At 53.8% G+C, this 26,193-nt stretch overlaps 1 protein-coding gene across 1 annotated transcript in view; it reads left to right on the top strand.

The window, feature by feature from the left end:
- The window catches only part of LOC120924700 (dual specificity testis-specific protein kinase 1-like), a 55,928-nt gene that overhangs the window by 8,548 nt on the left and 21,187 nt on the right, over positions 1–26,193 (top strand). Inside the window, exon 2 of the mRNA XM_040335710.1 lies at positions 25,799–25,920. Within this exon, the coding sequence (XP_040191644.1) occupies positions 25,799–25,920 (122 nt within the window). The remainder of the gene's footprint in view (positions 1–25,798; positions 25,921–26,193) is intronic.

The raw sequence follows: 26,193 nt of genomic DNA, 5'->3' as shown, positions 1-26,193 counted from the left end.
GTCTTTGCGTTGCTTGTAGTCATCGTCTGAACGGCCAGTCTTTGCGTTGCTTGTAGTCATCGTCTGAACGGCCAGTCTTTGCGTTGCTTGTAGTCATCGTCTGAGCGGCCAGTCTTTGCGTTGCTTGTAGTCGCCTGAGCGGCCAGTCTTTGCGTTGCTTGTAGTCGCCTGAGCGGCCAGTCTTTGCGTTGCTTGTAGTCGTCTGAGCGGCCAGTCTTTGCGTTGCTTGTAGTAGTCGTCTGAGCGGCCAGTCTTTGCGTTGCTTGTAGTAGTCGTCTGAGCGGCCAGTCTTTGCGTTGCTTGTAGTCGTCTGAGCGGCCAGCCTTTGCGTTGCTTGTAGTAGTCGTCTGAGCGGCCAGTCTTTGCGTTGCTTGTAGTCGTCTGAGCGGCCAGCCTTTGCGTTGCTTGTAGTCGTCTGAGCGGCCAGTCTTTGCGTTGCTTGTAGTCGTCTGAGCGGCCAGCCTTTGCGTTGCTTGTAGTCATCTGAGCGGCCAGTCTTTGCGTTGCTTGTAGTCGTCGTCTGACCGGCCAGCCTTTGCGTTGCTTGTAGTCGTCGTCTGACCGGCCAATCTTTGCGTTGCTTGTAGTCGTCGTCTGACCGGCCAGTCTTTGCGTTGCTTGTAGTCGTCTGAGCGGCCAGTCTTTGCGTTGCTTGTAGTCGTCTGAGCGGCCAGCCTTTGCGTTGCTTGTAGTCGTCTGAGCGGCCAGCCTTTGCGTTGCTTGTAGTCGTCTGACCGGCCAGTCTTTGCGTTGCTTGTAGTCGTCGTCTGAGCGGCCAGTCTTTGCGTTGCTTGTAGTCATTGGAACCTTTATGAGTAAAGTGCGATTTCTTTTTATAGGTCCAGTCGGTACTTTTTAAAATGATAATTCTATGAAGATGGGGTTTCTTTTTATAATATTAATGAAGACTAAGCAGAAGTTGTGTCTGAGAATAGCGAGCAGTACTGTAGATGTGTGAGTACGTGTGTCTGTGGTCACCGCTCCCCATCCCCGCAGTGATATTTCTCTGGTTTTCGTCTCCCTTTAGCTGACAGTCAGAGGAACTGAAAGTTTTTAATGCAGCAGCTGACAGCCGCAGATGACTTTCAGGTCCTGGAGGGGGAGGATTCACATGTAGGACGAAAAATAAACCTGGACTTGTGCTTCGCATCTTTGTCATGTTGGAAAGTCCAAGTGCGTCACATGCACCGCTTTCGGGCTGATGAATACAAATTCCCCCCAATATTTCCTGATAATAAGTTGAATTCATCTTTTCAATTACATTTTGATGAAATTCCCTGTGTCGGTGTAGCTCACAAACCCATTGACAGCAAATATCCACCTCCTAATCTTCATGGTATGGATGATGTAATCTCTTCATAGGATTTACCGACTCCTTCCCTCCAAACCTAACGTTTATGGGTGATCAGTTTCCAGTTTTGGTCTCATTACTCCAAAAGATTTTATTTCCGTTTTTTAATGCTTCTCCAGGCCCTGTAGGCTCTCTTTTTGGTTGTCTTGTAGGACTTCGGTTTTTAAAATCTCCCCGAAGAGGCTCAATGATGATGAGGTCAGGAGATTGTGATGGCCACTCCAGAACCCTGGCCACCGAAGAAATGACTTGACCTTATGGTTCAGATTGTTGTCATGTTGGAAAGTCCCAAGTGTGACCCACCATGATCTCCATGTTTGGGGTCTGCCCATTGTGGCTCATTGAAGTTGAGGTCAGGAGAATTCTGATGGCCACTCCAGAACCCTAGCCACTGAAGAGTTGACTTAACCTGATGTTCTCGGATCATTGTCATGTTGGAAAGTCCAAGTGTGCCCCATGTGCAGCTTCCGTGCTGAAGAGTACCAATCTTTTCTTCAATGTTTTCCATTAGTATACTATATTCACCTCGCCCAGAGTTTTGACAAAATTGCCTCTGCCATTGAAGCTTGCACACCCCCAAGGGCAGCGATCTTCACTTCAAGTAGGAATAGTCTGCTTCTCTTCACCTTGGTGACTCCTCTCCACATAGAGTTTAGAATTGTGACCATAAAGTTCACAAAGGGCAATGAGCTATGGAACTCGCTACCACCGACCCCTAAGGTCATTACCCTCTCTTCTGAGCTTCAGGAAGGGTTTAAAGACCTTTTTATTTATCCAAGACTACGGATAAAAACCTGACGATAATTCTGCTTCATTCATAGTTTCCCCCAATGCTTCCCCCCCCACTCTATTCAGTTTTTCTTTGTTCTACCTCACCCTCTAATAGCTCTGTACTTTCAACCCAGGGCCCTCTACCAGTTTATCGGTCATCTTGGTTGATCCTAGGGTCAGTGGGCGCCTAGACGCGATCCTAAGGGGGTGTATTTGGCACAGTATAAATCCTATATCATTATCATCAAAGTTCAGTTTTGGTCTCATCACAAATTATTTTTGGTTCAGAAGTAGAGGTCGACCGATATGGGTTTTTCTCTGGCCCATGGCCTATTATATGATGTCAAATTTTACAGCCGATATCTTAAGCCGATTTGCACTGGCAGGTTTCACACTGAGCTGATTTGTCAGTTTCAGTTACACTATATGTAACTGAATGCAGAGAGAGACCAGCTGTCAAAATTCAGCGGCGATGTCGGGGGTGGGCGGGGCCCTGCAGCTATCAAACACCAGCCAATGATTAGGGTGCAGGGCCACACACGTAGCGGCCCGCCCAGATCCCATCCCATTGGCTGGTGTTTAATTGCTGCTGGGACCCACCCCCCGACATCACCACTTTATTCTGACAGTCTCTCTCTCTCTCTCTCTCTCTCTCCCCCCCCCCCCCCCCCCCCCCTACAGAATTTTGGCTACCAAAGAGTTGACTTGACTGTAACGGTCACCACCGTTTACGACCTTCCATCCACGACAACAGCTCATCTGACACACAGACAGACCAGCAGGCATCCCATTTTCCCAGAATCAAGACGAGACACGCAGCTCTGTACTTGTTCCAAATGGTTTCTTCTCAGCTTTTTATACAGTACAAGCATGTGGCAGTATTCAAAGGGACCATGAGATTTCCACCCCCTTAATCCCACACTAAGGCTAATTACTAAACCTTCCTTAATCAACAACAAAACACCTTCACCCACTCTGTCTCCGCATACAGCTTGACACCTCTAAGCATCAATAGGTTGTAGACAGTGTTATCACACGTAAGCAGTATTTAGTATGCATAATTAGAGTTCTGGGAGCAGACCTGGGATTAACACCTGTCCGTTACAACACCTTTACACAAGGACAATGGAATGTCTTCCAAGCCCTGATGCAATTAGCATGTCACTAGAAATGAGTCGCTATTGACTGGTTGGGCCAACATCTTGCAATCTCTCAAGATCCTGCAATATGAACTATTATTGATGTCCTATCTCATGTAATACATGAATTATGATTCACTTGCCACCCCATGCCCGAAAGGCACTGGGTGGACTCAGACCCAAGAGTTATCAGTGACGCTGACACAGGAGTATCCCCCATCCTCACAAAGTCTCTGGATGTCCCGGGTCATTCCGTTACATTGACCTTTATGGTTCCGATCGTTGGAAAGTTTGAAGCGTGCCCCCCACCATGAACTTCATGTTTGGGAACTCCTCATAGTTACTCAACGTTGTTGAGGTCAGTATATTGTGATGGTTACTTTAGAACAGGGGTGCCCAACCTTTTGAAGACCAAGGGCCACCTAATCGACTTGGTCATGGGCCACAATGAGCAGAGTGGGTGGATGGCAGCCCACTTTACTCTATAGAGCCCACTCTACTTTGTTTTGTGGATCGGATTGGGGGGGGCTAGGCGTTTGTAAATGGAAACAAGTCCATTTACATCTGCTACTCAGAGGTGAATGGAGGGTCCAATTGGGTCGGACTGACCACGTCAAAGGAGCCTTTGACATCGTTACAATCTCGCAGAGCAGAGAAACTGCGTGTTAATCAGTTTAAAAGCAGCCCAGTAACCACTGCAGAACAGATATGCCCATATATACACTGTGATTTTAGTAATAAACTTGCCTTTTAATAACAGTCTTCCATTCTATTCCATCCCAAAGCAGGAGGTCGCGGGCGACATCAGAGGGCTCCGCGGGCCACTGCTTGGGCACCCCTGCTTTAGAACCTTCACTTTTTTTTTTTTTTTTTTTCTGAATTGACTTTGCTTTCTGTTTCAACTCGTCATACTGGAAAGTCCAGTGCAAATATTCCCTTTAATATTTGCTGATAATATGCTACGCTCATCTTGCCATCAATTTTTTACTAAACTTCCTTTTTGCCGTTGTGGCTCACATAAAAACAGTGGAGATCCATCTCTATGCTTGTCCTCATGGGCCCTGGGACTCCTACGAACGCAACATTTGTGGTTGTGACTAGGGATGTGCCCGATGTTCCTTCAACTCGAACATCGGGTGTTTGCCGAATAGTAAACAATTTGCGGTGTTCGCGGCAAATTCGAAAGCCGCGAAGCGCTCTTTTAAAAGTCTATGGGAGAAATCTAAAGTGCTAATTTTTAAAGGCTAATATGCAAGTTATTGTCCTAAAAACTGTTTGGGGACCCGGGTCCTGCCCCAGGGGACATGTATCCATGCAACAAAAAGTTTTAAAAACGTTTTTTTTTTTTTTTTTGGGCGCAGTGATTTTAAAGTGGAGGTTCACCCAAAAACGAAATTTTTAACATTAGATTGAGGCTCATTTTGTCTAGGGGAATCGGGTGTTTTTTTTTTTTAAATCGAAGCTGTACTTACCGTTGTAGAGAGATCTTCTCCGCCACTTCCGGGTATGGGCTGCGGGACTGGGCGTTCCTATTTGATTGACAGGCTTCCGACGGTCGCATACATCGCGTCACGATTTTCCGGAAGTAGCCGAACGTCGGTGCGCAGGCGCCGACGTTCAGCTTCTTTCGGCTACTCGTGACGCGATGTATGCGACCGTCGGAAGCCTGTCAATCAAATAGGAACGCCCAGTCCCGCAGCCCATACGCGGAAGTGGCGGAGAAGATCTATCTCTAAAACGGTAAGTACTGCTTCGATTTAAAAAAAAACACCCGATTCCCCTAGACAAAATGAGCCTCAATCTAATGTTAAAAATTGTTTTTCGGGGGGAACTCCCGCTTTAATGCTTAAAGTGAAACAATAAAAGTGAAATATTCCTTTAAATTTCGTACCTGGGGGTGTCTATAGTATGCCTGTAAAGTAGCGCATGTTTCCCGTGTTTAGAACAGTCCCACAGCAAACTTACATTTAGAAAGGAAAAGGTAATTTAAAACTACTTGTGGCTGTTAATGAATTGTCGGCTCCCGGCAATACAGGGAAAATGCATTGGAAAAAAATGACATGGGGTCCCCCCCCCAGTCCATTACCAGGCCCTTTGGGGTCAAACCAAAATTAAATAAAAAATGCGTGGCGGTTCCCCCAAATTCCATACCAGGCCCTTCAGGTCTGGTATGGATATTAAGGGGAACCCTGTGCCAATTGTTTTTTTTGTTTAATGACGTAGGGGTTCCCCTCACAATCCATACCAGAGCCTTCAGGTCTGGTATGGATTTTAAGGGGAACCCCATGCCAAAAAAAAAATGGCGTCGGGTTCCCCCAAAAATCTATACCAGACCCTTATCCGAGCACGCAACCTGGCAAGCCGCAGGAAAAGGGGGGGGCACGAGAGAGCGTCCCCTCCTGAACTGTACCAGACCACATGCCTTCCAACATGGGGAGGATGCTTTGGGGTCTGTGTGTGTCCCCCGGCGGGCGGCTCGCTGTGTGTGTCCCCCGGCGGGCGGCTCGCTGTGTGTGTCCCCCGGCGGGCGGCTCGCTGTGTGTGTCCCCCGGCGGGCGGCTCGCTGTGTGTGTCCCCCGGCGGGCGGCTCGCTGTGTGTGTCCCCCGGCGGGCGGCTCGCTGTGTGTGTCCCCCGGCGGGCGGCTCGCTGTGTGTGTCCCCCGGCGGGCGGCTCGCTGTGTGTGTCCCCCGGCGGGCGGCTCGCTGTGTGTGTCCCCCGGCGGGCGGCTCGCTGTGTGTGTCCCCCGTCGGGCGCCTCGCTGTGTGTGTCCCCCGTCGGGCGCCTCGCTGTGTGTGTCCCCCGTCGGGCGCCTCGCTGTGTGTGTCCCCCGTCGGGCGCCTCGCTGTGTGTGTCCCCCGTCGGGCGCCTCGCTGTGTGTGTCCCCCGTCGGGCGCCTCGCTGTGTGTGTCCCCCGGCGGGCGGCTCGCTGTGTGTGTCCCCCGGCGGGCGGCTCGCTGTGTGTGTCCCCCGGCGGGCGGCTCGCTGTGTGTGTCCCCCGGCGGGCGCCTCGCTGTGTGTGTCCCCCGGCGGGCGCCTCGCTGTGTGTGTCCCCCGGCGGGCGGCTCGCTGTGTGTGTCCCCCGGCGGGCGGCTCGCTGTGTGTGTCCCCCGGCGGGCGGCTCGCTGTGTGTGTCCCCCGGCGGGCGGCTCGCTGTGTGTGTCCCCCGGCGGGCGGCTCGCTGTGTGTGTCCCCCGGCGGGCGGCTTGCTGTGTGTCCCCCCCCGGCGGGCGGCTCGCTGTGTGTGTGTGTGTCCCCCGGCGGGGGCTCGCTGTCGCAGTCTGGGGTTATGTAAATGTCTGTGAATGTGATCCGGCTGCTGGTACAATCCCCCCCAGGTCTGTGTTGACGGCGGTGGGGTGTTCCCGGGCGTCACATGTCTCTCTCGCTGACAGGCTGAGGTCATCTGTGAATAATGTTTGGTATTCCGGGCTCTCCGCCAGACTGACACACAGGGAACCCCCCCATCCCCCCCTCTCATCCTCCCCACCCCCCTTCTGAAAGGACAACGTGTTCTGTCACCAGACTCCAGTCCCTGCCAATCACAGTGTGTGTGTATATAGAGAGAGATGGAGATATACCGCACACTGCTACTGTGTGTGTATATACAGTATATAACAAAAGTAAGTACACCCCTCACATTTTTGTAAATATTTTATTCTATCTTTTAACCACTTAAGACCCGGACCTTTAGGAAGCTAAAGGAAACGGCCAGTTTTTGCGATTCGGCACTGCGTCGCTTTAACTGACAATTGCGCGGTCGTGCGACGTGGCTCCCAAACAAAATTGGCGTCCTTTTTTTTCCCCCACAAATAGAGATTTCTTTTAGTGGTATTTGATCACCTCTGCGGTTTATTTTTTATTTTTTTGCGCTATAAACAAAAAAAGAGCGACAATTTTGAAAAAAATGCAATATTTTTTTTACTTTTTGCTATAATAAATATCCCCCAAAAACATATAAATAAAAAAAATAAATAAAATGTTTTCTCAGTTTAGGCCGATACGTATTCTTCTACCTATTTTTGGTAAAATAAAATCGCAATAAGCGTTTATCGGTTGGTCTGCGCAAAATTTATAGCGTTTACAAAATAGGGGATAGTTTTGTTGCATTTTTTTTTTTTTTTTTTTTACTACTAATGGCGGCGATCAGCGTTTTTTTTCGTGACTGCGACATTATGGCGGACACATCGGACAATTTTGACACATTTTTGGGACCATTGTCATTTTCACAGCAAAAAATGCATTAAAAATGCACCGATTACTGTGAAAATGACAATTGCAGTTTGGGAGTTAACCACACGGGGCGCTGTAGGAGTTATGTGTGACCTCAAGTGTGTTTCTAACTGTAGGGGGTGTGGCTGTAGGTGTGATGTCATTGATTGTGTTTCCCTATAAAAGGGATCACACAATGGATGACGCCGCCACAGTGAAGAACGGGGAAGGTGTGTTTACACTCACCTCTCCCCGTTCTTCAGCTCCGGAGACCGATCGCGGGACTCCAGCGGCGATCGGGTCCCGCGGTCACGGAGCTTCGGCCCGGGTCGCGGGAGAGCGCCCCAAGACTGGCCACTTACAGGCACAGGTGCGAAAAAAAAAGTAAGACCCCCTTCCACTGACTACAGACCTCCCTCAGTATAAACCTCCCCCCTCAATGCAGACAACCCTACCAGCAGTACAGACACCCCCCTCAGTTACAGACCCCTCCCCTCAGTGCAGGCCTCCCTCAGTTAGACCCCCCAGCAGTGCAGACCCCTCCCCTCAGTGCAGACCCCTCCCCTCAGTGCAGACCTCCCTCAGTTACAGACCACCACCCCCCCAAGTGCAGATACCAACCCCAGTGAAGACACCCCCTCCCCATCAGTATAGACCCCCTCCCCATCAGTATAGACCCCCCTCCCCATCAGTATAGACCCCCCCCTTACAGACCTCAGAACAGCAGATACACACAGCGGTATGTGTGGGTGTGTCCCTCAAGTGCGGGCTCCTCCTCCTCCTCTGTGGATGTAAACGGAGAGGGAGGGGCACAGCCATGGCGCGAGGCACAGGGCAGTATACGGTGTTATTGGTGCCCGCTACCCACGGTTGTCACCCGAGTGCAGTCCGCACCCGCCTAGCAACGCCACTGCACACAGCCATTAATGTCTAAACCGCTGCCAACAAAAGTGAGTACACCCCTTGGTGAAAATGTCCAAATTGGGCCCAAAGTGTAAATATTTTGTGTGGCCGCCATTATTTTCCAGCACTGCCTTAACCCTCTTGGGCATGGAGGTCACCAGAGTTTCACAGGTTGTCACCGGAGTCCTCTTCCCCTCCATGACATCACGGAGCTTCGGCCCGGGTCGCGGGAGAGCGCCCCAAGACTGGCCACTTACAGGCACAGGTGCGAAAAAAAAGTAAGACCCCCTTCCACTGACTACAGACCTCCCTCTTTATAAACCTCCCCCCTCAATGCAGACAACCCTACCAGCAGTACAGACACCCCCCTCAGTTACAGACCCCTCCCCTCGGTGCAGACCTCCCTCAGCAGTGCAGACCCCTCCCCTCAGTACAGACCTCCCTCAGTTACATACCCCCTCAGCAGTACAGACCCCTCCCCTCAGTGCAGACCTCCCTCAGTTACAGACCACCACCCCCCCAAGTGCAGATACCAACCCCAGTGAAGACACCCCCTCCCCATCAGTATAGACCCCCCCCTTACAGACCTCAGAACAGCAGATACACACAGCGGTATGTGTGGGTGTGTCCCTCAAGTGCGGGCTCCTCCTCCTCCTCTGTGGATGTAAACGGAGAGGGAGGGGCACAGCCATGGCGTGAGGCACAGGGCAGTGGACGGTGTTATTGGTGCCCGCTACCCACGGTTGTCACCCGGGTGCAGCCCGCACCCGCCTAGCAACGCCACTGCACACAGCCATTAATGTCTAAACCGCTGCCAACAAAAGTGAGTACACCCCTTGGTGAAAATGTCCGAATTTGGGACCAAAGTGTCAATATTTTGTGTGGCCGCCATTATTTTCCAGCACTGCCTTGACCCTTTTGGGCATGGAGGTCAGCAGAGCTTCACAGGTTGCCACTGGAGTCCTCTTCCCCTCCCCCATGACGACATCACGGAGCTGGTGGATGTTGGAGACCTTGCGCTCCTCCCCCTTCCCCCCACAGATGATCAATAGGGTTTAGGTCTGGAGACATGATTGGCCAGTCCATCACCTTTACCCTCAGCTTCTTTAGCAAATCAGTGGTGGTCTTGGAGATGTGTTTGGGGTCGTTCTCATGTTGGAATACTATCCTGCGGTCCAGTCTCTGAAGGGAGGGGATCATGCTCTGCCTCAGTAGGTCACAGTACATGTTGGCATTCATGGTTCCCTCAATGATCTGTAGCCCCCCCAGTGCCGGCAGCACTCATGCAGCCCCAGACCATGACCCTCCCCCCACCATGCCTGACTGTAGACAAGACACACTTGTCTTTGTCCTCCTCACCTGGTCCCTCCCACACACACCTGACACCATCTGACACCAAATACGTTTATCTTGGTCTCATCAGACCACAGGACACGGTTCCAGTAATCCGTGTCCTTAGTCTGCTTGTCTCCAGCAAACTGTTTGCTGGTCTTTTTTGTGCATCATCTTTAGAAGAGGCTTCCTTCTGGGACGACAGCCATGCAGACCAATTTGATGCAGTGTGCGGCGTATGGTCTGAGCGCTGACAGGCTGACCCCCTCCCACCCCTTCATCCTCTGCAGCAATGCTGGGAGCACTCATACGTCTATTTCCCAAAGACAACCTCTGCATATGACGCTGATCACGTGACCTCAACTTCTTTGGTGGACCATGGTGAGGCGGGGGAGGGGAACCCGTCCTGTTATACCGCTGGATGGTCTTGGCCCCCGGGCTGCAGATCAGTTTCAGGGTCTTGGTGATCTTCCTCGGCCACTTTTTTTTTTATTCATTGGCACCAATGATGGGGCAGAGTTCATCCCAGTGACACCAATGATGGGGCAGAGTTCATCCCAGTGACACCAATGATGGGGCAGAGTTCATCCCAGTGACACCAATGATGGGGCAGAATTCCTCCCAATGACACCAATGATGGGGCAGAATTCCTCCCAATGACACCAATGATGGGGCAGAATTCCTCCCAATGACACCAGTGACGGGGCAGGAATTAATCCCAGTGACGGGGCAGAAATTAATCCCAGTGACGGGGCAGGATTCCTCCCGATGACACCAATGATGGGGCAGAAATTCCTCCCAGTGATGGGGCAGAAATTCCTCCCAATGATGGGGCAGAAATTCCTCCCTATGATGGGGCAGAAATTCCTCCCAGTGATGGGGCAGAATTCCTCTCAATGACACCAATGATGGGGCAGAATTCCTCTCAATGACACCAATGATGGGGCAGAATTCCTCTCAATGACACCAGTGATGGGGCAGAATACCTCCCAGTGATGGGGCAGAATACCTCCCAGTGATGGGGCAGAATACCTCCCAGTGATGGGGCAGAATACCTCCCAGTGATGGGGCAGAATACCTCCCAGTGATGGGGCAGAATACCTCCCAGTGATGGGGCAGAATACCTCCCAGTGATGGGGCAGAATACCTCCCAGTGATGGGGCAGAATACCTCCCAGTGACACCAATGATGGGGGTCCAGTGACACCAATGATGGGGGTCCAGTGACACCAATGATGGGGGTCCAGTGACACCAATGATGGGGGTCCAGTGACACCAATGATGGGGGTCCAGTGACACCAATGATGGGGGTCCAGTGACTCCAATGATGGGGCTCCAGTGACTCCAATGATGGGGGTCCAGTGACTCCAATGATGGGGGTCCAGTGACTCCAATGATGGGGCAGAATTCATCCTGATTACACCAATGATGGGGCAGAATTTCTCCCAGTGACACCAATGATGGGGGATTTTGTACTCCTGATGGCCACAGTCCGGTCCCCTTAAAGTCTGGAGGACAGTAATCCGGCCCTTTGTTTAGAAAGTTTGGAGACCCCTGATGTGGAGCAACAATTCTTTATATCCGATCCTCAGAGTTCTTTTCCATGAGGGGCCATGTTGTCCTTCCAGTGACCAGTATGAGAGAGTGAGAGCGATAACACCAAATGTATCACACCTGCTCCCCATTCACACCTGAGACCTTGTAACGAGTCGCATGACACCGGGAAGAGAAAACGGTTAATTGGGTCCCAATTTGGACATGTTCACTTAGGGGTGTACTCACTTTTGTGTGACGGAGGTGTACTTGTAGTGCTGTGTAGATACGGTGTTTGGGAGGTGTATTGTAGTGCTGTGTAGATACGGTGTTTGGGAGGTGTATTGTAGTGCTGTGTGTGTGTGGGAGGTGACATGCTCCGTTGATGATGTGATTGGGTGCACTGTGTACATTAGGAGTGATATCGTCTGTTGGAGGTGTTGTCCTTGCAGGACATGGGGGGGGGGGGGGGGGCACGGCAGTGGCGGGGTTAATCTCCGTCTGACAGTTACCATTGTTCAGGGCGTCTCTTAATGCCGTAATAAGGGGATGATGTCATCTCCCAGGACTGAGATCTACCGCTCCCCTCCCATCATCACCGGGTGTTGCCACAGAGCGTACCGGAGAGAGCGAGCAAAATATCACAAATATTCTCATCCCTGGGAATGATGGGGCCGCAACCAGAGGAGCTTACACTCTAATATACCGGACATATACCGCAGCGCTGTACAGAGATCACTGAGCCAGTCACATCAGTCTCTGTACCAGAAGAGGCACAGGGGGGGGGGGGTATAAGGATGATGTGGGTCTTGCTTGAGATAGGAGTTTAGTGGATAATGTGGGCCCTGGTCAGGGTAGAGGAGGTGATGGTGGGCCCTGGTCAGGGTAGAGGAGGTGATGCGGGCCCTGGTCAGGGTAGAGGAGGTGATGTGGGCCCTGGTCTGGGTAGAGGAGGTGATGTGGGCCCTGGTCTGGGTAGAGGAGGTGATGGTGGGCCCTGGTCAGGGTAGAGGAGGTGATGTGGGCACTGGTCAGGGTAGAGGAGGTGATGGTGGGCCCTGGTCAGGGTAGAGGAGGTGATGTGGGCCCTGGTCAGGGTAGAGGAGGTGATGGTGGGCCCTGGTCAGGGTAGAGGAGGTGATGCGGGCCCTGGTCAGGGTAGAGGAGGTGATGGCGGGCCCTGGTCAGGGTAGAGGAGGTGATGGCGGGCCCTGGTCAGGGTAGAGGAGGCGATGGCGGGCCCTGGTCAGGGTAGAGGAGGTGATGGCGGGCCCTGGTCAGGGTAGAGGAGGTGATGGCGGGCCCTGGTCAGGGTAGAGGAGGTGATGGCGGGCCCTGGTCAGGGTAGAGGAGGTGATGGCGGGCCCTGGTCAGGGTAGAGGAGGTGATGGCGGGCCCTGGTCAGGGTAGAGGAGGTGATGGCGGGCCCTGGTCAGGGTAGAGGAGGTGATGGCGGGCCCTGTTCAGGGTAGAGGAGGTGATGGCGGGCCCTGGTCAGGGTAGAGGAGGTGATGGCGGGCCCTGGTCAGGGTAGAGGAGGTGATGGCGGGCCCTGGTCAGGGTAGAGGAGGTGATGGCGGGCCCTGGTCAGGGTAGAGGAGGTGATGGCGGGCCCTGGTCAGGTTAGTGGAGGAGGTGATGGCGGGCCCTGGTCAGGTTAGTGGAGGAGGTGATGGAGGGCCCTGGTCAGGTTAGTGGAGGAGGTGATGGAGGGCCCTGGTCAGGTTAGTGGAGGAGGTGATGGAGGGCCCTGGTCAGGTTAGTGGAGGTGATGGAGGGCCCTGGTCTGTGAGCGGGGGTGAGGGTGGGCCCTGGTCTGTGAGCGGGGGAGGGGAGGAGGTATACTCTGTGTATATACTGTGGGGGGGGAGTTCCTGGCATGTGGGGTCTCGTCGTTGCCTCACCTCCTATGGATGAGTGAAGTGGTGGAGATGCCTCGCCTCCTATGGATGAGTGAAGTGGTGGAGATGCCTCGCCTCCTATGGATGAGTGAAGTGGTGGAGATGCCTCGCCTCCTATGGATGAGGGAAGTGGTGGAGATGTCTCGCCTCCTATGGATGAGGGAAGTGGTGGAGATGCCTCGCCTCCTATGGATGAGTGAAGTGGTGGAGATGCCTCGCCTCCTATGGATGAGGGAAGTGGTGGAGATGCCTCGCCTCCTATGGATGAGGGAAGTGGTGGAGATGCCTCGCCTCCTATGGATGAGGGAAGTGGTGGAGATGCCTCGCCTCCTATGGATGAGGGAAGTGGTGGAGATGCCTCGCCTCCTATGGATGAGTGAAGTGGTGGAGATGCCTCGCCTCCTATGGATGAGGGAAGTGGTGGAGATGTCTCGCCTCCTATGGATGAGGGAAGTGGTGGAGATGCCTCGCCTCCTATGGATGAGGGAAGTGGTGGAGATGCCTCGCCTCCTATGGATGAGGGAAGTGGTGGAGATGCCTCGCCTCCTATGGATGAGGGAAGTGCTGGAGATGCCTCGCCTCCTATGGATGAGGGAAGTGCTGGAGATGCCTCGCCTCCTATGGATGAGGGAAGTGCTGGAGATGCCTCGCCTCCTATGGATGAGGGAAGTGCTGGAGATGCCTCGCCTCCTATGGATGAGGGAAGTGCTGGAGATGCCTCGCCTCCTATGGATGAGGGAAGTGGTGGAGATGCCTCGCCTCCTATGGATGAGGGAAGTGGTGGAGATGCCTCGCCTCCTATGGATGAGGGAAGTGGTGGAGATGCCTCGCCTCCTATGGATGAGGGAAGTGGTGGAGATGCCTCGCCTCCTATGGATGGGTGAAGTGGTGGAGATGCCTCGCCTCCTATGGATGAGGGAAGTGCTGGAGATGCCTCCAGGCTACATTGGGTTCTATTTACAGATCTCTCCCTCCGTCTTTCTGGTTACAGATAATAAAGATGATTTGGTGTTCAGTGGAATTTAATAATAAAGTGTCGGCTTTGTTTTTGTGTCGTAGTCTCTTCTTATTTCAGAGGTGGGCCCCTCCTGTGACCCCAGACGGGCCCTCCAGCTTCTGCTCTTCCTTTCAGGAACCCTCCTTGTCATATCTGTTTATGTCGGTACATTTCCCTCCCTCGCTCTCTCGCTGTTATTTCAGCTCCTGGCTCTCTTCCACACTCCAAGGTTACTACAGGCCACATCGTCCTCCCTTCTCTACATATGATAGACGGAGTACAGGCCCCTGGTTGCTCCCCCCTCACCAGCACCACACGGGCCCCTGGTTGCCCCCCCTCACCTGCACTACACGGGCCCCTGGTTGCCCCCCCTCACCAGCACCACACGGGCCCCTGGTTGCCCCCCTCACCAGCACCACACGGGCCCCTGGTTGCCCCCCTCACCAGTACCACACGGGCCCCTGGTTGCCCCCCTCACCAGCACCACACGGGCCCCTGGTTGCCCCCCCCCCCCCTCACCAGTACCACATGGGCCCCTGGTTGCCCCCCCCTCTCACCAGTACCACATGGGCCCCTGGTTGCCCTCACCAGCACCACACGGGCCCCTGGTTGCCCCCCTCACCAGCACCACACGGGCCCCTGGTTGCCCCCCCCCCCTCACCAGTACCACATGGGCCCCTGGTTGCCCTCACCAGTACCACATGGGCCCCTGGTTGCCCTCACCAGTACCACATGGGCCCCTGGTTGCCCTCACCAGCACCACACGGGCCCCTGGTTGCCCCCCCCCCCTCACCAGTACCACACGGGCCCCTGGTTGCCCCCCCCCCCTCACCAGTACCACACGGGCCCCTGGTTGCCCTCACCAGCACCCCACGGGCCCCTGGTTGCCTCACCAGCACCACACGGGCCCCTGGTTGCCCTCACCAGCACCACACGGGCCCCTGGTTGCCCTCACCAGCACCACACGGGCCCCTGGTTGCCCTCACCAGCACCACACGGGCCCCTGGTTGCCCCCCCTCACCAGCACCACACGGGCTCCTGATGGGGGGGCCCCCCCCCCACCAGCATAACACATGCCCCTAATGGGGGCCCCCCCCACCAACACCACACTGGTCTCTGAGCACCAAGGGGTGCTCTCTGGCCTGTGGGATGTTTTCACCTGTCTGCAGACCCCTGACCACCTAGGTCACCACCACCTACACTTCATACTCTATACCAGGGGCGTCCAAACTTTTTTCAAAAAGGGACAGATTTGATGAAGTGAACGTGCGTGAGGGCCGACCATTTTGCCCAACATTCTGTGAACCATTAAAATTCGGTCTAAGTGTGTTCGAGCGACTAATACACAATGCCCACCAAGAATTCTCCTGCCTTTGTGGCTGTGTGTGGTGAAGAGATGGGCTTGGTTGTTTTTTCGGATATACCGGATTTATCGGCGTATAACACGGGCCGAACTTTGGACATTCCTGCTCTCTACAGAACTCTCTACAGGGCACCATCGGGTTTTGCAGACTCCTGGCCACCTTGGCCACCACCACTCAAATATCAAGCTTCATTAACGGAATTGAGCGGCAGATTCCTGACCACCCGGGCTTTCATCACCGAGACCCCAGGCTACTTTCAGAGCATTAAAGGGTACCATCATTTCTGAAGACCCCTGACCACCTGGATAATGACCACCTAGACTTCATACGCCATATCATGGCCCACCATCATGTCTGAAGACCCCGGACCACCTAGATAATGACCACCTAGACTTCATACGCCATATCATGGCCCACCATCACATCTGTAGACCCCTGACCACCTTGATAATGACCACCTAGACTTCATACACCATAATGGGGCCCACCATCACATCTGTAGATCCTGGACCACCTAGATAATGACCACCTAGACTTCATACACCATAATAGGGCCCACCATCACATCTGTAGACCCCTGACCACCTTGATAATGACCACCTAGACTTCATACACCATAATAGGGCCCACCATCACATCTGTAGATCCAAGACCACCTAGACTTCATACGCCATATCATGGCCCACCATCACATCTGTAGACCCCTGACCACCTGGATAATGACCACCTAGACTTCATACACCATAATATGGCCCACCATAACATCTGTAGACCCCTGACCACCTGGATAATGACCACCTAGACTTCATACACCATAATGGGGCCCACCATCAAATCTGTAGATCCCGGACCACCTGGGTCCTCTGTCACTCGGGTCTTAGACTGCAGACCTCGGAGCACTGAGGGATTTTATGCCTGGGCCCCCACCCTGCCCATGTATCTGCTGCTGGCGGTCACCTCACCCTCCTATACACACACACACAGGGGCCACACTGGGCTTTTATCAGCTCTGGCATTGTAGCTGCGCCCTCAGACGGGCTCCACCTTTGCTTTGTACAGATAGCATTGATCTCCGGCCACCTTGACACTCTTATTAAAGGGCCGGCACACATGGGGGGCAGTAGGAGGAAAACGAGGGGAGATCCTATTATGGTGCCTCACACTGGTAGTAATGGGCGCCACATATAGTGGGCAGGGGAACGTCTTCGGTGGTGGAATGATTTGTGTCGAGGTGATTACAGGTGAGCTCTCCGGGGACGTCGATGGCAGAGTGCGGTGAATGCAGGTTACTAAGCCACAAAAAGCGTCATAATAACAACCTAGGAAATAACTGCTCTTCACGGGTTTTTTATATCCTGGAAGGACACGAAGAACAGCCTGCTATTAATGCTGAACCAACGCCAAGTGCCGGGCACGGAGGGGGAGGGGTACTCTCAAATCTGAGCTCCAGGCTCTTCTGTACTCGCATAACTTCCTCCGATTTCACCGCACACTGTGAGCTTCTCACGTTTTATTAGAAGCTGCAGCGAGTCTGAGCCCCTCATATCCTGGCTGTTTATTGGGCAGGTAGTTGGCGTGTCAGTCTGGCTATGCTGATTGGTGCTTTTACCTTTCCTGGCCGTACACTGTGCAATCTGACCGTACAATCCAGATCTTAAAAAGATTGTACGATCTGTATAGTGTATGACCAGCTTTGCATGGTGCAAGCCTAAGCAGGAACTACAGCCTGCATATGTAATGTGGCCCATGGTGGGTTTGGTTGCTGGGCCTGTGCCATGTGGCCCATGGTGGGTTTGGTTGCTGGGCCTGTGCCATGTGGCCCATGGTGGGTTTGGTTGCTGGGCCTGTGCCATGTGGCCCATGGTGGGTTTGGTTGCTGGGCCTGTGCCATGTGGCCCATGGTGGGTTTGGTTGCTGGGCCTGTGCCATGTGGCCCATGGTGGAGTTGGTTCTTTGACCCTGTGGCCCATGGTGGAGTTGGTTCTTTGACCCTGTGGCCCATGGTGGAGTTGGTTCCTGGACCCTGTGTCTTGTGGCCCACGGTGGAGTTGGTTCCTGGACCCTGTGTCTTGTCGCCCATGGTGGAGTTGGTTCCTGGACCCTGTGTGGCTTGTGGCCCATGGTGGAGTTGGTTCCTGGACCCTGTGTCTTGTGGCCCACGGTGGAGTTGGTTCCTGGACCCTGTGTCTTGTGGCCCACGGTGGAGTTGGTTCCTGGACTCTGTGTCTTGTGGCCCATGGTGGAGTTGGTTCCTGGACCCTGTGTGGCTTGTGGCCCACGGTGGAGTTGGTTCCTGGACCCTGTGTGGCTTGTGGCCCATGGTGGAGTTGGTTCCTGGACCCTGTGTCTTGTGGCCCACGGTGGAGTTGGTTCCTGGACCCTGTGTCTTGTGGCCCACGGTGGAGTTGGTTCCTGGACTCTGTGTCTTGTGGCCCATGGTGGAGTTGGTTCCTGGACCCTGTGTGGCTTGTGGCCCACGGTGGAGTTGGTTCCTGGACCCTGTGTGGCTTGTGGCCCACGGTGGAGTTGGTTCCTGGACCCTGTGTCTTGTGGCCCATGGTGGAGTTGGTTCCTGGACCCTGTGTCTTGTGGCCCACGGTGGAGTTGGTTCCTGGACCCTGTGTCTTGTGGCCCACGGTGGAGTTGGTTTCTGGACCCTGTCTTGTGGCCCACGGTGGAGTTGGTTCCTGGACCCTGTGTCTTGTGGCCCAAGGTGGAGTTGGTTCCTGGACCCTGTGTCTTGTGGCCCACGGTGGAGTTGGTTTCTGGACCCTGTGTCTTGTGGCCCACGGTGGAGTTGGTTCCTGGACCCTGTGTCTTGTGGCCCACGGTGGAGTTGGTTCCTGGACCCTGTGTCTTGTGGCCCACGGTGGAGTTGGTTCCTGGACCCTGTGTCTTGTGGCCCACGGTGGAGTTGGTTCCTGGACCCTGTGTCTTGTGGCCCACGGTGGAGTTGGTTCCTGGACCCTGTGTCTTGTGGCCCACGCAGTTTTCTGGCCCACGCAGTTTGCTGGCCCCCTGGCCCACACAGTTAGCCTGCTTTTTTGAGGTGGGTTTTTCAGTCCCTATAGACTGATATGTGAATGTAGAAGCCCATTGACACCTTACCGTATGTTCTTCAGGCCACGATTATTGAATCGGCTCTATTTAGAGACTCCTCTGGCGTGAAGTCTCTGTGGCGTCATCTCAGAGCTATAAATATGGCTGCCTGAGTTACCCAGGAGGCAAATGTCAACGTAAACCATTCCTAGAAACAGGAGGAACTGTATGTATAGTAATTATGAGAATCGGCCCGGGGACATGGAAACCTGGATACTGACGACTCCTCTCCGCCTCCAATGGTTGGCAATACTTGGCGTGGAATGGCATTTCCCTGCTCTGTCACGTGGTCTCTCTGTATACAGCACAGTGTAATGTGTCGGGGTGGGAAGATACGAGGGGGACCTTATATAGAGGATGTGTCAGAAACCATGAATCAGACCGAGACGGAAGTACAGATAAACCACTTATAATAATAAGATACAGAGTAAGCCTAGTTAAACCAGGGGTTTGACAAATTTGCTTGGAATCTAGGAGCCAGCTGAAAAAGTTGGGAGCCAGAAAACGCACCCCGTCCCGCCAAAAATTGGGCTAACTTTACTGTTGTCTTACACTTTTTTTTAACCACTTCGTTACCGGGCCTATTCTGGCACTTTTCTCCTTTTATGCAAAAATCACAATTTTTTTGCTAGAAAATTAATCAGAAGCCCCAAACATTATATATTTTTTTAGCAGACACCCTAGGGAATAAAATGGTGGTCATTGCAACTTTTTTTTTCCTCGCACGGTATTTGCGCAATAATTTTTCAAACGCCTTTTTTTAGGGGAAAAAAAACAGTTTCATGAGTTAAAAAATAACAAAACAGTAAAGTTAGCCCAATTTTTTTTTATAATGTGAAAGACGATGTTACACGGAGTAAATAGATACCTAACATGTCACACTTTAAAATAACGCACACTCATGGAATGGCGCCAAACTTTGGTACTTAAAAATCTCCATAGGCGACGCTTAAATTTTTTTTTTACAGGTTACTATTTTTGAGTTACAGAGGAGGTTTAGTGCGAGAATTGTTGCACACGCTCGAACGCACGCGACGATACCTCACATGTGGGGTTTGAACAGTGTTTACATATGTGGGCGGGACTTGCATGCGCGTTCGCTTCTGCACGCGAGCGACCGGGACAGGGGCGTTTTTAATTTTAATTTTTATTATTTATTTTTTTTACTTTTTTTTATTTTTTTTTACATTATTTATTTTTTTATCACTTTTATTCCTATTACAAGGAATGTAAACATCCCTTGTAATAGGAATCAGTGTGACAGGTCCTCTTTATGGAGAGAGGCGGGGTCAATAAGACCTTCCCCTCCCCCCACATCTCTCCTCCAGGCTTACAAGCATGAAATTGGTGGGAAAAAAAATCACTGATTACATGCCGACAGCCGCAATTGCGGCTTTGTTTACTTCCGGGTACCGGGCGTGACGTCATAACGTCGCGCCCGGTCCTCCGACGGTCATAGAGATGACTGTGGCCGTCTGGTCACCAGTCACCTCTATGCTTCACCAACGAGCGCCGGCCGATTCGCTCTCCGGGCCCCCGATGGCACGGGAGAGCCCGGAGAAGCACCGGATGGCGGCGGGAGGGGGGGACGTCCCCTCCCGCTGCCTAGAAGAACGAACGAGTGGCGGAACCGCCGCTTTGATCGTTCTTCTGGTGCAGAGAATCGCCGGCTGAAGACGGCGATATCTGAATGATGCCTGCAGCTGCACCCATCCTTCAGATATCACTGCACAAAGCGAGGACGTCCTCTGGGTCTCAAGTGGTTAATAAAAAAAATATATATATTATTTCCCCAAAAAAGTGCACTTGTATGACCGCTGCGCAAATACGGTGTGACAGAAAGTATTGCAACGACCGCCGTTTTATTCTCTAGGGTGTTAGAATAAAAAATATATATAATGTTTGGGGGATCTAATTAGAGGGAAGGAGATGGCAGTGAAAAACACATTAGAACAGCTTTTTTACACCACCAGATGGCGCCAGACCACAGAAGGAAGCTTAGGCCTGCAGAAGGCCGCAAAGCCGCGGGCTCAATTACCGGCGGGCGCTGGGCCCGCCGCGATCGTGCAGCGAGGGAGGTGGGGGCGCACGGAGACACGGGATAGATATCTCGGGAGATGATGGGAGTAGTAGTAGGGTTGGGGTGGCGGCGGATACAGATGAATGATATACTCGGGAGATGATGGGAGCAGTAGTAGGGTGGGGATGGTGATATTCTCGGGAGATGATGGGAGTAGTAGTAGGGTGTGGATGGTGGTGGATACAGATGAATGATGATATTCTCAGGAGATGATGGGAGTAGTAGTATGGTGGTGGATACAGATGAATGATATTCTCGGGAGATGATGGGAGTAGTAGTAGGGTGGGGATGGTGGTGGATACAGATGAATGATATACTCGGGAGATGATGGGAGTAGTAGTAGGGTGGGGATGGTGGTTGATACAGATGAATGATATACTCGGGAGATGATGGGAGTAGTAGTAGGGTGGGGATGGTGGTGGATACAGATGAATGATATACTCGGGAGATGATGGGAGTAGTAGTAGGGTGGGGATGGTGGTTGATACAGATGAATGATATACTCGGGAGATGATGGGAGTAGTAGTAGGGTGGGGATGGTGGTGGATACAGATGAATGATATACTCGGGAGATGATGGGAGTAGTAGTGTGGTGTGGTGGAAACAGATGATGGTAGTAGTATAGTGTTTAGGGAGGGGGTGGTGGAGGATACGGATGATGAGATGGAAATATCGCAGCTGGTTGTGATGATATACTCTGTAGATGATGGAAGTAGTAGTATGGTGGTGGATACAGATGGAAATATCGCAGCTGGTTGGTGATGATGGGAGTAGTAGTGTGGTGTGTAGGATGGGGATGGCGGTGGATACAGATGAATGATGATATCCTCAAGAGATGATGGGAGTAGTAGTATGGTGTGGATGGTGGTGGATACAGATGATGATATACTCGGGAGGTGATGGGAGTAGTAGTATGGTGTGTAGGGTGCTGATGGTGATATTCTCGGGAGATGATTGTAGTAGTACGGTGGGGATGGTGATAGATACAGATGAATGGTGATATTCTCAGGAGATGATGGGAGTAGTAGTACGGTGGGGATGGTGGTGGATGCAGATGAATGATATTCTCGGGAGATGATGGGAGTAGTAGTATGGTGTGTAGGGTGGGGATGGTGATGGATACAGATGAATGGTGATATTCTCGGGAGACCAGCGGACTTGCGTAGTGTAAATCGCTGACGTCGGCTCAGCTGTCGGGTTTCGCACATGGCTCTGAATTGTGAGTCACACAGACCCCTCTCTCTCTCTCTGGACTAATAAGGAAAGAGCTGAGCCTGGGATCATCCATTGAAGGCTCTGAGCTTAGAGACCCTTCCAATACCGAGACAAACACTGAGCCTCGGTGCTGGATCCCAGATCCTTTAGAGTGTAAGCTCCTCTGGTACAGTGACTGATGTGACTGGCTCAGTGTTCTCTGTACAGCACTGTGGTATATGTCAGAGCTATATAAATGGAGGAAGTTGGGGTTGAAGGGTAGTAGTGGTGGGTCGGTGCGGGGCTGGGGTTGAAGGGTGGTAGTGGTGGGTCGGTGCGGGGCTGGGGTTGAAGGGTGGTAGTGGTGGGTCGGTGCTGGGCTGGGGTTGAAGGGTAGTAGTAGTAGTGGTGTGTCGGTGCGGGGCTGGGGTTGAAGGGTGGTAATGGTGGGTCGGTGCTGGGGTTGAAGGGTAGTAGTGGTGGGTCCGTGCTGGGCTGGGGTTGAAGGGTAGTAGCGGTGGGTCGGTGCGGGGCTGGTGTTGAAGGGTAGTAGTGGTGGGTCAGTGCGGGGCTGGTGTTGAAGGGTAGTAGTGGTGGGTCGGTGCAGGGCTGGGGTTGAAGGGTAGTAGTAGTAGTGGTGGGTCGGTGCGGGGCTGGGGTTGAAGGGTAGTAGTAGTAGTGGTGGGTCGGTGCGGGGCTGGGGTTGAAGGGTAGTAGCGGTGGGTCGGTGCTGGGCTGGGGTTGAAGGGTAGTAGTAGTAGTGGTGGGTCGGTGCGGGGCTGGGGTTGAAGGGTAGTAGTGGTGGGTCGGTGCTGGGCTGGGGTTGAAGGGTAGTAGTGGTGGGTCGGTGCGGGGCTGGGGTTGAAGGGTAGTAGTGGTGGGTCGGTGCGGGGCTGGGGTTGAAGGGTAGTAGTGGTTGTACATGTGTTAGTGTTTTGTACATTGGAATGGCAGAGAGCTGCACCCCTGACATTCCTGTCTTATCAGCGGTGCCACCACCCGCCTGTCACCTGGGGGCAAAGTGCAGCTGCATTCCTCACACAGGGACATCGATCGGCACTGTATGTGGGATACGGACATTCCACCGTACAGAGATTAGAAGAATGCTTGCTAGTCCTCTGATTGCAGCTCACATTATATTACTGCCATATTTCTGATATTTATGTTGGAAATGGGAGAAAATTGCAGCAAACATATTGGGAGCCAATCATTTACACGATCCCCCTCCTTATTGAGAGGTCTCTTAAATGTCCATCCCACCCCTAGAGAGAGAGAGAGGTCTTTTACATGACCCATCTGTCCTATGTCACCACCCCTTCCATGGAGAGGTCCCTTGCGTGCCCCCCCCCATGGAGAGTTCTCTTGCGTGCCCCCCCCCCCCATGGAGAGGTCTCTGGCGTGACCCCCCCCCCATGGAGAGGTCTCTGGCGTGACCCCCCCCCCCCCATGGAGAGGTCTCTGGCGTGCCCCCCCCCCCTTGGAGAGGTCTCTTGCGTGACCCCCCCCTCATGGAGAGGTCTCTTGCGTGACCCCCCCCCTCATGGAGAGGTCTCTTGCGTGACCCCCCCCTCATGGAGAGGTCTCTTGCGTGACCCCCCCATGGAGAGGTCTCTTGCGTGACCCCCCCCCCATGAAGAGGTATCTTGCGTGACCCCCCCCCCATGGAGAGGTCTCTTGCGTGACCCCCTATTTCCCAGCGTAGAGAAGCCTCTTACTTGGCTGTGTTAGGACTACAGGATCTACATATCTCTACAGTAGGGTGACAACACTGCTGCTCCATAGATACAGTATAGTGAGCGTTGTCATCGTAGGACAGGAAGTGTATTACTGGCAGGATCACTATGTAAAAATAAAGCCTGAAAAGAGAAAACGAATGCAGCCACTTTATCCAAGCCGCAATGAGTGACGTCTTTGTTCTTAGGCTTGGATAATACTTTAAGCTTCCAAATGCTCCTCTGCGAATCGGTCGTGGAATGTGAAACTCTGTCTGATCTTCTTATATCCGCCAGTCCCGGTTCTAATTAAAGGAGAAGGCGGGGAGATTACATTCGGGAATTGATCCCGGCACCCAGCGCTGCAAAGGATGACCGGGATTGGTCTTGTTGCTTTTGGCACCTCCATCTGATAAATATGTAATTCCCGGCTGCCGTGTGCGGGAATTCTCTCCCTGACCTCCCCGATCTTCTCTGTCAATTAGTCTGGGTTGTCTCCAGCTAGATATGTGACATAAGGGCCCCTGTCTGCACCCCTTGCCGTTCCACCTCTGTCTGCACCCCTTGCCGTTCCACCTCTGTCTGCACCCCTTGCCGTTCCACCTCTGTCTGCACCCCTTGCCGTTCCACCTCTGTGACATTTCTTTCACTAAATTCTTCCCTTGTTCTGGTCTTTGCTGCAGATTTATATATATTTTATATTTGAAGTCAAAAAATTATTGTATTCCTGTTTAAAAACATTTATATGTATAAATAGATAATGGTGAGGGGACTGGACGGGAGGGCTGACCTGCTGGGTGAGGGGACTGGACGGGAGGACCGAGCTGCTGGGTGAGGGGACTGGACGGGAGGGCCGAGCTGCTGGGTGAGGGGACTGGACGGGAGGACCGAGCTGCTGGGTGAGGGGACTGGACGGGAGGACCGAGCTGCTGGGTGAGGGGACTGGAACGGGAGGACCGAGCTGCTGGGTGAGGGGACTGGAACGGGAGGACCGAGCTGCTGGGTGAGGGGACTGGAACGGGAGGACCGAGCTGCTGGGTGAGGGGACTGGACGGGAGGGCCGAGCTGCTGGGTGAGGGGACTGGACGGGAGGGCCGAGCTGCTGGGTGAGGGGACTGGACGGGAGGGCCGAGCTGCTGGGTGAGGGGACTGGACGGGAGGGCCGAGCTGCTGCTGGGTGAGGGGACTGGACGGGAGGGCCGAGCTGCTGCTGGGTGAGGGGACTGGGCGGGAGGGCCGAGCTGCTGCTGGGTGAGGGGACTGGACGGGAGGGCCGAGCTGCTGCTGGGTGAGGGGACTGGACGGGAGGGCCGAGCTGCTGCTGGGTGAGGGGAGTGGACGGGAGGACTGAGCTGCTGGGTGAGGGGACTGGACGGGAGGGCCGAGCTGCTGCTGGGTGAGGGGACTGGGCGGGAGGGCCGAGCTGCTGCTGGGTGAGGGGACTGGGCGGGAGGGCCGAGCTGCTGCTGGGTGAGGGGACTGGGCGGGAGGGCCGAGCTGCTGCTGGGTGAGGGGACTGGACGGGAGGGCCGAGCTGCTGCTGGGTGAGGGGACTGGACGGGAGGGCCGAGCTGCTGCTGGGTGAGGGGACTGGACGGGAGGGCCGAGCTGCTGCTGGGTGAGGGGACTGGACGGGAGGGCCGAGCTGCTGCTGGGTGAGGGGACTGGACGGGAGGGCCGAGCTGCTGCTGGGTGAGGGGACTGGACGGGAGGGCCGAGCTGCTGCTGGGTGAGGGGACTGGACGGGAGGGCCGAGCTGCTGCTGGGTGAGGGGACTGGACGGGAGGGCCGAGCTGCTGCTGGGTGAGGGGACTGGACGGGAGGGCCGAGCTGCTGCTGGGTGAGGGGACTGGACGGGAGGGCCGAGCTGCTGCTGGGTGAGGGGACTGGACGGGAGGGCCGAGCTGCTGCTGGGTGAGGGGACTGGACGGGAGGACCGAGCTGCTGGGCGGGGGGACCGAGCTGCTGGGCGGGGGGACCGAGCTGCTGGGTGAGGGGACTGGACGGGGGGACTGAGCTGCTGGGCGGGGGGACCGAGCTGCTGGGCGAGGGGACTGGACGGGGGGACTGAGCTGCTGAATCTGTTACCTCCATTGTAACCTTTACATCAGTCAGTGATGTCATCAGATATAGGAAGGTGAAGGACACTTGATTGGTTGAAGGAGGGAGTTGGAATTGAGGGCGTTGTGTTGATTTTGTCGCTCTTCCCGCAGGTGCGCCATCGTCAGTCCGGACAGATCATGGTGCTGAAGATGAACAAGATGATGAGCAATCGTGCCAATATGCTGCGGGAGGTCCAGCTGATGAACCGACTCTGTCACCCCAATATACTCGGGTAGGTGTTCCACCCCCATATACTGTCGCACCCACTTCCTAAATTGAGTTTGGTGTACCTCCATTTTCTGTGACTCCTACATCGTAAGTCAGCCATACCCCCCCCCTACGTTTTAAAACCCTGAGGTAAATCGGCTCCAATCTACTGTTTCCACTGAGGTAGGTATACCCTCTCTCCCCATATCAGGACCCCCTTGAGTTAGGTTTACCCCCATATCCTGTCCCTCTTGAGGTAGGGTTACCCCCATGTCCTGTCCCTCTTGAGGTAGGTTTA

This window comes from Rana temporaria, chromosome 1 (genome assembly GCF_905171775.1).
Source record: "Rana temporaria chromosome 1, aRanTem1.1, whole genome shotgun sequence".
In the NCBI taxonomy this organism is placed as follows: Eukaryota; Metazoa; Chordata; class Amphibia; order Anura; family Ranidae; genus Rana; species Rana temporaria.
Note: the sequence above shows the minus strand (reverse complement) of the source record. Positions and strands in the feature narration are given on the sequence as shown.